We start from the raw sequence: 12,208 nt of genomic DNA on the forward strand, positions 1-12,208 counted from the left end.
TACGCTACGCAGCCAATCACGACATTGATAGTACTTGCGCACGTGCTCTGCCCATACACGCTATATAACAATAATAAAAATGTGGCGGGGTTAAATGACGCTAATGCTAACGTGCTAACCCCTTCTCATGGCGAAACGAGCGGACGGCGAATATGATACGTCCACTCACTACACCAAAGTAAAAAAGAAATGCGGTTCTTGAAAGGTCTGCTCTGCAAATATGCAGCGAAGCCAGAGTAGTCAGCGTGTTTTCTGATGGAAAAATATGGACTAAATGGAAGTTATGATCCCAGGTGTGTGGCCACACTGCGTGCACATCTAATATTGCACAGTGATCCTCTGTGTGCTCAGGGAGGTTGTCTATATGGCCAGACATATGAAAATTTAGAGGGAACACTGGTCCTGAGTGGGCTGCTTTTTTGTCGACTTGAGTTTGGCCTGCCCCATGGTATAGCGTTAAGACCAGTGCTGGGCGCTGCTGCCGACAGAAGCCGAAACTCCGCCCTTCGCTCCTCAAGTGAGTCGCAATCAAGGATGTTGGAGGAGACAGAAAGAGGGAAGTAGTGACCCACGGGTGGACGACAAATCACAACAATGCCGAATGTCGCATAAATACTTCCTTCTAATGAACGATTATCCACTTTTTTCCTCCCGAAGGTGAGTGGAATGTAACTCTTAATCTCTATTGAGCCGTTAAAATGTAGGGTTGGATGATTTTTGGGTTAGCGGTCAGTTTGGGGTAGTAAAATATTATGAAAACCGCCGTCTAGACGCATGTTGATTCATGGCGTCGTCTTTTTGAGTGTAAACTTTGATTCAGAAAAACATGAAAACATAAAACGGGTAGAAAAACAATGCGTGTCTTTTCGTATCCCGGTTAGCTGAGAGCGGTAGTTTGGGCTCCACGAGTGACTGGAAGCATGTCTCGGCAAGTCCTTTGTTGCTCAAACCTCGGGGATAAAATCTCCAGCATACCATTAATGTTACTCATTTATAACCCGTTGTCTTCTCCTAACACCTCTTTCCATTTGTTTTGAGAGGAGTGAAGCATGGTGGGTGGGGTGGTGGTCTCTGAAGCCCGTGGTAAACGAGCAATGTGCGCCTCGGATTAAATAACAGTCCCGGGTTAGCAAATCTACACAGTGAATAGTTCCGAGATTACGCCGTGCATGTAAAAAAAAATTACCCTGTTCTTTCGACGCATCTCAAAAGACTTGATTTATAATGTTAAAACATCGTCATGTTTGGCAGCATTGTCAGGAGTTGCAAGCATGAGTATTTTGTATAGGAATTTTATGGTAATATAGTGTGGCTCGGTGCTACTGGACTCTGATTCTGCAGCAATAAATTGATTGAAATCAGGAAAGTTTTGTCTCCACATGTTGACTATTTTTGCAGTGTGCTGTGGTAAGCTTTCCCCGTCATGATAATTTAATCGGCAGTTATCGCCAATCAGCCCAGTTTTGGGCTTGACATATTTTTTGTGTATATACTCCTGGCAACAGGATAAATAATAGTTAAAATGAACTCGGGTCTTCATCATATCTAGACTGATTCATTGGTCATCACATTAAGACATTTGAGTAACTTGCATGCATGCCAATGCTCATAATGCAGATAATCTCAGTATATTTGCAGGCCATTCACATTGCAATTTTATTTATTCGTGTAGTATTAAAAAAATTACTCTGAGTGAGACGGACATGGTTCTGTTTTTGAGATTAATTCTCTTCATTGCAGAAAGTATGAAAGTATTCATAGATTATGCAGTCCATAATATTATTGTAAAATGGTTTTCTGATACATTGACTCATGATAAACTATGCTGGTAATATTAAAAATAGTCATTACTGACTGTGTTATATCAGAGCTTGTGCAGTCGGATGGTCACAGTTAATCAATCTTAAATGGTAAAGATGTTAAAGTGAAGTCAAAATGGTTCTTTTAAAATGTCCTTTTCACTTGTCAAGCGTTATTGGCAAATTCCCCTCTTGCACTTAAACTCAGTACAGTAGCATGGAGCTAACAAATTTAAAATGTTTTCTGTCTGAGACTATTGGTTGCTGTCCAGAAGGCCGACACCCATTATTGCAGTAGACTGTAAGGATAACTGACAGTATGTTCTTATTTACAGCATCAACATGTATGGTAATGATAAAGATGAAAAGATGCATGCCATTGATAGAATATGTTGTTTTTTCTGATCACACTGACCATCTGCAAGCTTTGGGAACCAAAGCAGTCCTAACACACTTGGGAGTTGGGCTGTTTTAAGAAAGGGGCAAATATGCTATAATAATAGGAAAGTTGTGAGAAAGTTAGTGCAGAATAGAACGTTTTATTCTCTTTCTCCCAGGAACCATTTGTCTGGAGGGATACACGATCTTATTGAGCAGACATTTCTCTGACACAATGTTTTATATGGCTCATCAATACACACACACATCAGAAAAATACATTGTCGTCACCCGAGAAATCCTTTTTGCTTTGTGTATCCACAACTTTTGAATTGTCAGTTGTGGAAGGAAGCTCTTTTGTACTGTTTTAAAAAAAATCACTAACAAACAAACAATATGCTGGATTTGGAACAGGACTGTTGCTTTAGTATTTCTTTTAGTTTGCTGTTATGCAGGTTTGGGCTTGCAAATTCTTGTGAAATTGTGTCATGTTACATATTCTGTGGAAAGGGTCATGGTCAAGATCGCTTCCTTTTTTAAGCAAGATTCCTTGTCTGTGTATTCTCATAGCTTTTAAATGTTCTTCTTATTCTTTCAATATCAGCTATTCTCCTCAGGGGTCACCACAGCAAATTAATGTGTTCCATCTAATGACAATCAGTGCCACTGTCTCTGAACCATACAGCATTGCTTGTCTCACCACCGTCTGTCACCACATCTTTCCTCGCAACTTGGCTGATACTCTACTGTCACAGATAGTAGAGTATCTGGCACTTCCCGCTACCCATTCCAACCTGCTTGAACGTGTTTCTTCACCTCTTTTCCAAAGCCTCCTTTGTTCTGGACTGTGGACCTAAATATTTAAAGTCTCCACCTTATGTATCTTCCTTTACCTCCTTGTAGCCTCACTGTTCCACTTGGGTCCCTTTCATTCACACGTATTCTGTCCTTCATTCCTCTCCTTTCAAGGGCATACCTCCACCTATCTCGATTTTCCTCCATCTGCTCCCTGCTCTCACTACAGATGACGATGTGATCTACGAACATGTTCCTTGGAGATTCCTGTCGAACCTCATCTGTCGGCCTGTCCATCCCCACTGCAAACAAGAGGCTCAGAGCTGACCCCTGATGTCGACCCATTTTAAATGTGTCATCATTGGTGGGAAAAGCAACGATAGATAGAAAATAATACTGTGGTGAGAAGGGAGGAAAGAGGTGCAGTTTCATTATAGTTTAGAGGCACAAAGCACCAACAAGTGAAACTCACACTGTCCTACGCATTGCATTATATTCAGGTCTTCTCGCCTGGCAACAGTCATGAGAACATGCTGCAGATCGCCTTTGAATCACCAGTAAAACATATTAGAGCATATGTCACTGCACTGCTCCTTGTCTAGAAACACTCTTGAAGGCACATAACTCCTATCTATCTATCTATCTATCTATCTCTATCTATCTCTATCTATCTCTATCTATCTCTATCTATCTCTATCTATCTATCTATCTATCTATCTATCGAAATATATATATATATATATATATATATATATATATAGCACTTTGCCAGTTGACTCCCTGCCAGTGTACTGAATTCCCTTTCACGTTCTATCAGGTCTTATCCAAGAGGTCTGTTTGTTAAAAAAGACTGGCTTCATGAGGAGAACGTACTTATTGCATCATGGAAGCACTGTGCTTTTTATAGTGGTTCTTTTCTACTGTGTGTACTACCTCTGTTCTTGAGGTTGATGCAGTGAGTTTTGAGCGCAGTACATTTTTGCATATTTAATAAATGTGATGGTCTCCCTAAATCATGTTCTGCAATGCAAACATTTGTAAACATCAGGTTGCACCTAACAGTTTAAACAAACTGACACATGCGCAGTAACACATGATGTAATAATTCCGTTCCCTGTCAATATTTGTTGGATCTTGTTTATGACACTTGGTGATGAAGCAAGTCAGTTTTCTTTACCTGATTTAAGATATCTTAGAAAGCTATTTCTGTTGAATACAAAAACAATGTAAGACGATTGTTCATTTTTCATATTGACCAATGCCTTGCCTTGCTTATTTTTGAAGCAAGTTAAATTTTTGTATATTTTACTGAAATTTTTATTTTTAAATATTAACTGAAATTTAAGAATGACAAATGCTACACAAAACATCCACTTATCTCGTGTCACTATCATACACTTTGATACATTCACGGACTATATTAACCTTCATAATAATAAGGATGTCCTGCAAACCTCCATGTTCATTTGTGTTATTTCAGGAGAGCTAATTTGTATCTTGTGTGGACAAATGACAGATCCTGTAGTTTTGCAATATAGATCATGACATAGAATAGAATTTCACCAGTGTTTTCTCATTTTCCATTGTATTTTAGAGTGGCAAATTTCCCGGCTCGTATCTTTGGCAAATTACCACTCTTCTCTTTGTAGCTATATCCCAAGTGGTTTTGTAGTGCTATGTAATCAACTTGGGTTCTAATTCTTTGATTTGTTAATGCTCACTGTGTCACCTATGACTCATAGGAGGCCTGGAAATTTACCAACGTGTGACTGTTTTACTGTACTAACTGATTAATCGTAAAATGTTCCTCAATTCTTGAGCAGAAAAGTTTGGTGACGTGACAGGTTAAAAATCTTGGGACAGTTGTTCTCTGTGTTGGTGACGATTATATTGCAACATACCTGCCTATTGAAGCCTGCTTCTTGCACAGATAACTGCTATTTTTTGGTTTAAATTACGATGCCCCTGTGTCCACATATCGAACTAGAGCAGATTCAAACATAAAGCCTCTGGAAATCATGTCATTTGCTTTAAACTATTATTTCTCTTTTCCATAATTCTGTGGTTAATTACAGGACACTTTAGTGGATTCTGTAGTTATTTACTAAACTATAGCTTGCTCTAGTTGGAGACACAGATGCCTTGAATGTCAACGAAGGAAAGGTGTTCATTGTCTTTTCACAAAAAGAGAAAGGTTTTTGCCAATAAGTGCTACCACTTTTTAGGCAGTTTAACGCATAAGTGAAAGTGCTTAGTTACTTTCAAAAGAAGTCAAGATTTATTTTTACATAATTTTTATGATTGTGAGGCTGTAACTTTGCCCAAAGCCCCTAATAATATCATGTTAAAATACAGTGTAGTGTAAAAAGACTAGTCACTGTTTTACACAATCATGACTCTCAGTGTAATGTGTCTGAAGATTAAACGTTAACTATAACCTTAGTTAAGTCATTAAAGCCTATTTGGCGTGTTTGCCAGGCCCTACCAATATTGAAACTTAAGTGACTGTGCTTTTAGCTTGTCCAAGTACAGGGTGTTAGCCAATATGCAGTGTTACAGAAAGTGAAACAAGATATCTGAACTGCACTCATCTCAGTTATGTTAAGGATTTGCCCTTAGTATATTTGCAACCTGTTTTTCTGTTGGTCTGAATGAATGATGCCAGTCCTGCCTAGGGGGATTTCTAATCCTGCTTTGAACATTGGAGAAATGGGAATTCACATAAACAAACACATTTACACACTCTCAGGAAAGGTATTTCCCGCAAGGAAGAGGCTGAGCCATGGTGACAAATCCCCTGAGGAATAATTTATCCTCCAAGAGGTGGACATGGCTAAAGCACACAGCCAGTTCATTCTATTGACGGCATAATGTGCCGTATGTTCAAGGTAATCAACAACAAAAATGTCAGAGCATGAAGACTAGCATATTCACTGAAATTGCATCTAATGGTGACAATATTAAGGGTGATGTCACTCTATTATGTCATCCTTGCTTGAATGTTGGACAGTGTGGGATGTGTGACAACTGTAAGTGACCTGCTCATGTTCCCAAGAAAAATTCTCACTGAATTTGATCTGTGTGGCTTGTAAAGATGTATACAGATCAGAAATCTATAATCATTCAACACTCAGTTATTCTACTGCCCAATTATAGACAAAGATCATGAAAATTGTATATTAAGCGAAGTATGCTGTTTTTTAATTCATAAAATGTCACTTTATTGTCATGTGCAAAACCATGTGTCCATTAACTAAATCAGCATGTTACATTAGCTTAACAAGACATAGTTTTATTCAAATTTGTACCATCTTAAGACATAAATACATTCATTCAATACAAGACGCTTTCATTAACTTCATTTCAGTTGTTATATACCCATTGAAAACATTTGCTGACCTCATGATATCATGCCAGAATATTTTTTGTGCAAATGATCATCGGTTTAGTTGATACATTCAACTGAACTAATGATATGTCTGTCAAATGAACATCAACCGGAAAGACCTTTCTAGCTCTCAAGATCATTTAAAATTACCTTAATGTTAGTGTTACAGGCCTGTATTAACATTAATACAGTAAATTGGTGTGGCTTTTCAGGTGTTAGAACAGCCAGAAATGTAAGCAACAACCATAAAAGCAACTCATGCTGTAATGGCTACCCTTCCCACATATTCTGCTGTAGTGTCAGTTTCATCAGAATTGGAAGCTATTTCTTCTCCTTTTTTACAGAATAGAAAGTAGCAGCTCTAATAAATAACTTTTTTTTTTTTTTTCTTTCGATGCTGCAGCGGTTAGCGCTTTGACCTCACAGCACGAAGGGCCCCTTTTTAGTCCCCACAGGGTGCCTTTTTTCTGTGTGGTGTTTGCAAGTTCTCCACATAGGTTTCCTCCCACAGTATAGAAAACAAAAATGTAAAAAGATTGTGAAAACTGCCCTTACATGTGAATGAGAGTGAATTGTTGTTTGTATCTATATGTGGCCTTGTGAGTGATTGGAAACCCGTCCAGGGAGCACCCTGCCTCTTGCCCAGTGACAGCTGGGATACGTTCCAGCATCCCCAGCGAGCTTAAGTGTAGGATGAACGGTAGATGATGGATGGATGGATGACGGCTAATTTCAGTTTTATTGTCGCTAAACATTCCAAAATGAAATATGCCTCAATCTTTAAATTTGTCTGACATGTTCATATCAATAGAATGGCAAGTGCATGAGATTTATACAGCACTCCACAGGGTCAATATTATTCAACATTTTTACTTTGGGCAATTCAAGTAAATTTTGCTCGCAATGTTATTCTTGTTTGATGAATATACTATACATTGGTATTTGGGGGTGGCCTGATGCAGGAGGTAGAGCAATCATCTTTGGAACTGAACATTCCTGGTTCAATTCCCGGCTCCTACTGTGTCGAAGTGTTGTTGAGCAGGACACTAAACCCATAATTGCTCCTCTAGTGCTGGTAGATGGCAGCCTACTGCTCATGGTTCATCCATAATGGGTAAATTGCACAGAAAGAATTTCCCCATGGGGATTAATAAAGGATAAAAAAAAAAATTCCCCCAAGCTCTAGGTTATTCATCAATATATGCCTTTTTTGTTACTTATAGGGAATACAAACTGTGTTTTTTTTTCTTTTTTTTTTTTTTCTTTGTTTTGGTTCCAAAGAACTGCCTGTCTTCATTGATAGACTGAGGTCGGCTACAGTCTCTGCAGTCTTGAGCACTCTATCCATTAGTGAAAAGCTGTGTTATTTCATTATCCGTGCGCGCGTGTGTGTGTGTGTGTGTGTGTATGTGTGTGTATGTGTGTGTAAGCATATGACTGTGTGCTAGGGTGGGTGGAGATGGGGGGTTGTTACCTGCTCTTCCATGAAACCACAGCCTAGATTGCGAATAACCGCTTTTGTGTCTCATGGGGTCTAAATCAGGCTTTCAGCCCGAGCTTGAAATATTTATCACGATTAATTAAAACATAAGTGGCTGATTTGAAATATACACCTCTATTAGCATCAGAGAATCCAAAATGTTTGGGGTGGGGTCAGCTTCAGTGAAATAGACAATATGTGAGACTCTCTTGTGAAATCTTGGCTATCGACTCTGCTGGTATCAGATTTCCTCCCCCTGCTGCTCCTGCCACAGACAGCCAAGGTCCCGCATTGATTTTATGAACCACAACTCAGTAGCAGCTTCAATGCTCTTTATGCCAAAATTATATAATGGATTTGTTGTCTAAGGCATGTGACACTACAGCTATTTTTCCTGCAGTACCTTTGATTTCTCCAGAAATACAAAGAGTACATCTACAAGACACTCTTGGACCAGGAATAGACTGGATGGATGTGTTATTGTTGACTGATATGTAAACTTTGGAAGACTACAGCATGTAAGCCAGTCAATTTTAATTCCAGAGACTAGTTATAACTAAGGGGTTACAGATTACATCTACTCTAATGTGAAGATTGTGTGCATTATGGTGGGCAGTGTTTTTTTAGTTCTGATTTTTCTTTGCATCAGTATAATCAGATTTCACTTGAAGAATTAACCATCATGTATCCTGGCTCACTATGTTAGGAAAACACGTGGATAAGAAAAGTAAACTTGTAGAAATGACATGCTCTTTATATTCCACTAGTACTTGTACAGTTTTTATTTATAAATTAACTTATAACTCACCTGAAAGATGATTGCCACCTTCTTGATAACTATTAACTGATCTAATTTTAAGATCTAAGTATCAGTTGCTTTTTAATTGAAGACTAAAATAGTGATTAGAATTGATTTTCATTGAAAATAGTTAGCTGGTAAATTAATTCATTCATTCATAATGCCATTGATTACTTCATTCCTTGGAGAATGGTATTTTTGGATGGGCTTTGGGCAGCTATTTAATGGTTGTGTAGATTATCACACTTCAAATGGGACTGTTATTTACTGTAGTTATCTTAGATACATTTTACAAATCACTGTGTGGAGCAGTCTTCAAGGATGGTAATTTATGTCTTGTTGCCAAGAAAAGATTTTAACAAAAAATATTAACCATGCCTGGGTTGACTGAGAACCTCCATAGAGGCACCATTCTGTTGTTTCAGTCAATTATATTCTAAATATCATTCTATGACTTTGCATTCTCTCATATTGATTTAGCAAATTCCTGTTAGCGTGGTCATTAGAAGTATCTGATCCCTGATCTGTTAAACGTTTTACTATCTGTTGATGTAATTGTATTATTGTAACTTGTATCACTGGCAGAAAGTTAGTTTCATACACTATTAGCCTTTGCAATTGGGAAAAAAAACATTGAACAAATAAATATTTTGAGAGTCTGAGGCATTTACTCCCTTTCCTTCTTTGACTGTCTGTTTTTAGACAAGTTCTCAATTAAATTAATGAGTCAAGCAAAGGTTAGAAGTATCTATTTAATATGACAGTATTTTCTAAAGTGTAAATTAATGCAGCAGCTTTAATGGATCACTTATGAAATTGCCTAAAATGGAAGTTGCCAATGTCGTTAAGTACACTGACCTGGAGGAGAGCCAATGTCTGCTGCAGTTAATCCAGCTGGCTGTTTGTTTGAAAAGATTCATGGTGTCCAATTTAAATGATTGTTTGTTTATGCATAGACAAGGTATGTGTGCGTGCGTGCGTGCGTGTGCGTGTGTGTGTGGAGTGGATTACAAGTTAAAAGTAAATTGTGTAATATTTTATTTTTGCAATGGATTGTCGGCCCGCATTTCAAATGAATAAAGTCAAACAAAACACAGCTTTATGGTATCTCTGTTGCTCATTATTGAGATTTTACTATCCACAAGTTCTAACCTGTACATGTATTCCTCTTAAGCTTACCTGAAGGCAAAAGGTTCAGGGTACTCAACATTATGCAATTACTTTGGTATAAACCCCTATGCACGAACAATTTGTAAAAAGAGTGGTGGTTCTAGACTTATGTTATAGATTACGTATTTAATTTTCTAATCAGTGTCTGTGTGATAATAAATGAACCTGTTGTGTAAAGAAAATTATTTTTGTTCAGAAATAGGTGTTTTTATGATTTCAACTAGAATGTGGTTGAGGAAGGCCTGATACCTTTTCAGGTGAAATTGCATTGTCAAGTGTTTTTAAGGCTCATGCATAATATTTCATCTTTAGAATTCTGGCAGGATGTCATCACAGGAGAAGGAGGAACCACCTCCTAAGGAGGGCCAAAAAGATAGCCGTTTAAAGAGCAAGAAACCACCCAGCCTCGTAATAGCAATACCTCCACCTGAAGAAATGATGTCCCGTGAGCCCGCAAAACAGGTATGTTGACATTTTTGACCTTTAGCTGCTCTCCCCTGCTATGGTACACAGTGTCCAGGAAAATTTGAATACATTTACCAGTTTTCAAGCTGCAGAAAACACACCCAAAACACAACTGACCACGCCATAGTACTCTCCTGCTCACACCTCACTGAAAATGAATTGTGAGATGCATAAGTGGCTTCTCTTAAACAATGGTGTGTTATACTAGTAAGAAAATGAGCTGTACAAAAGAGAGAGGGCACTACTAGTATCAGGTGTTCAGATTAAACACATTAAACACCAAAGTATGGAGTATCTATAGCCCTAATATGTGTATTTAAGATATTTAAAATTATTATTTCATGCCTAACGGGAATAAAGATACCATAATTGACACCTAATTTCACTGAAATTATCAGTATTTATCAATGAATGTCTAATACTAAAATGAAAGTGCACTTATTTTTGCATTTGTGCTATTCTAGATTCTGTTAGAAACCTGAACAACAAGAGGACTTGATCATTTATTTTATTACTCGCCAAAGAGCACAGCCAGCATCAAGGAGAAATTTTTTTGTCTGTAAAACCATCTTTTAGTTTGAGCCCAGGACCAGTTCTTACATTTACCGTCTTTGAAGAAATCAATGAAAGATAAACCAAAATAGAATTGAAGCTAAAGTAATATTCATACTTCTTTAATTCTGCTAGCTTTTGTCAAGAGGAAGTACTGAAACAGTTATCCCACTGATATATTTCATAGCAAGGTTAGATGTTTCCCAATTTTGATTTATAAAATTGTTGTCGTAAGACACGGCACAAATCAAAAGAAATGAGTAGTAAATAACTAAACGTAATTTCGTAGCTAAAAAAAGTATTTGGTATGTGGCTCTAAATTGCTTGAAATGGACTTAACCTGTGGGACACGAGGTTACACAAATGGGCATAAAAACAGTCATAGCAGCACTTTAAAAGATGCGTGGCACAATGCCTAAATTTCCACTTTCTAGGAAGAATGTTGCTGGTGTGTTTCCAGCAGGAATTTATGTGTGAAGCTTGCTTGTTCTCTCCATGTCTGCTTGTCTCCCCCCCCCCCAACAACATAGAGGAGGTTGTTAAGAGACCCCAAATTGTTCTTCGTCTCTATATGTGGCCCTGCGATTGACTGTTGACTGGTCCAGGGTGTACCCTGCCTCTCATCCACTGACAATTGGGATAATTTCCAGCACCCCTGTGCCCCTTAGTGCAGGACAGTTGTATAAATAATGGATGGCATTAAAAAAAAACCTTAACAATTTATCTGAATTATGCAACCAAGTTTCTATTGATATTCTTGAACACCCTTGCAAGACTTAAATCAGGGTCACTTGCTTTTGTTTCTGTGCTTGGTGGACAGCAACCATAAGGAGGTGCAGTGACTACTAACTACTAAAGTTTGACTTAACACACAAGATGATATAAACCAAACTATGCTTTATTTTCTCTTAAACATTCAAGCTGTTTTAAAATTAGTTCATGAGGTTATATGCTCTCCCTCTCTTCCATTGTGTTGAATGTTATTGGCCAGACACAGTGGCATGCTCTCCAGACAGCTGTCTTGGAGTATATGGGCACAAGGCCATATTTTCCCCCAATGTAGGCCTCAGAACTTATAAAGTCCAAATGCTCTAGATGCCAGCTGACTAGATTAACTGGAGCTCTAGCTAGCTCTATCTAAGTCACTTATAAAACAGAAGTTAATCTCATCGTAACCTGGAGTTAATGCTGAAACAAAGTTATTTGGTCTTAAAAAAGTTTATTCTTGTCTTTCAGTGGTATTGTTTAATATCATTAAAGCTTCAGGGTAGAATGAGGGGACATAAAATCCTCTCCTTTTATATGTGTATAAATTCTTTTAGTTGTCATTCTGATTCATTTGTTTTTTTTTGTATTTATGGTTGTAGACTTAATTCTGTCTA

General features: G+C 37.9%; 1 protein-coding gene across 1 annotated transcript in view; it reads left to right on the plus strand.

The window, feature by feature from the left end:
- The first annotated feature begins 539 nt into the window (after nt 1-539).
- LOC147228130 (inactive rhomboid protein 2-like) overlaps nt 540-12,208 on the plus strand; it is a 30,880-nt gene continuing 19,211 nt past the window's right edge. The window contains exons 1-2 of the mRNA XM_086156366.1: nt 540-657; nt 10,122-10,271. Of these exons, the coding sequence (XP_086012492.1) occupies nt 10,134-10,271 (138 nt within the window). The 5' untranslated portion in view covers nt 540-657; nt 10,122-10,133. The remainder of the gene's footprint in view (nt 658-10,121; nt 10,272-12,208) is intronic.

Source organism: Fistularia commersonii, chromosome 12, assembly GCF_037954325.1.
Source record: "Fistularia commersonii isolate RoL2024-O1a breed Wild chromosome 12, RoL_Fcom_v1.0, whole genome shotgun sequence".
Classification (NCBI taxonomy): domain Eukaryota; kingdom Metazoa; phylum Chordata; class Actinopteri; order Syngnathiformes; family Fistulariidae; genus Fistularia; species Fistularia commersonii.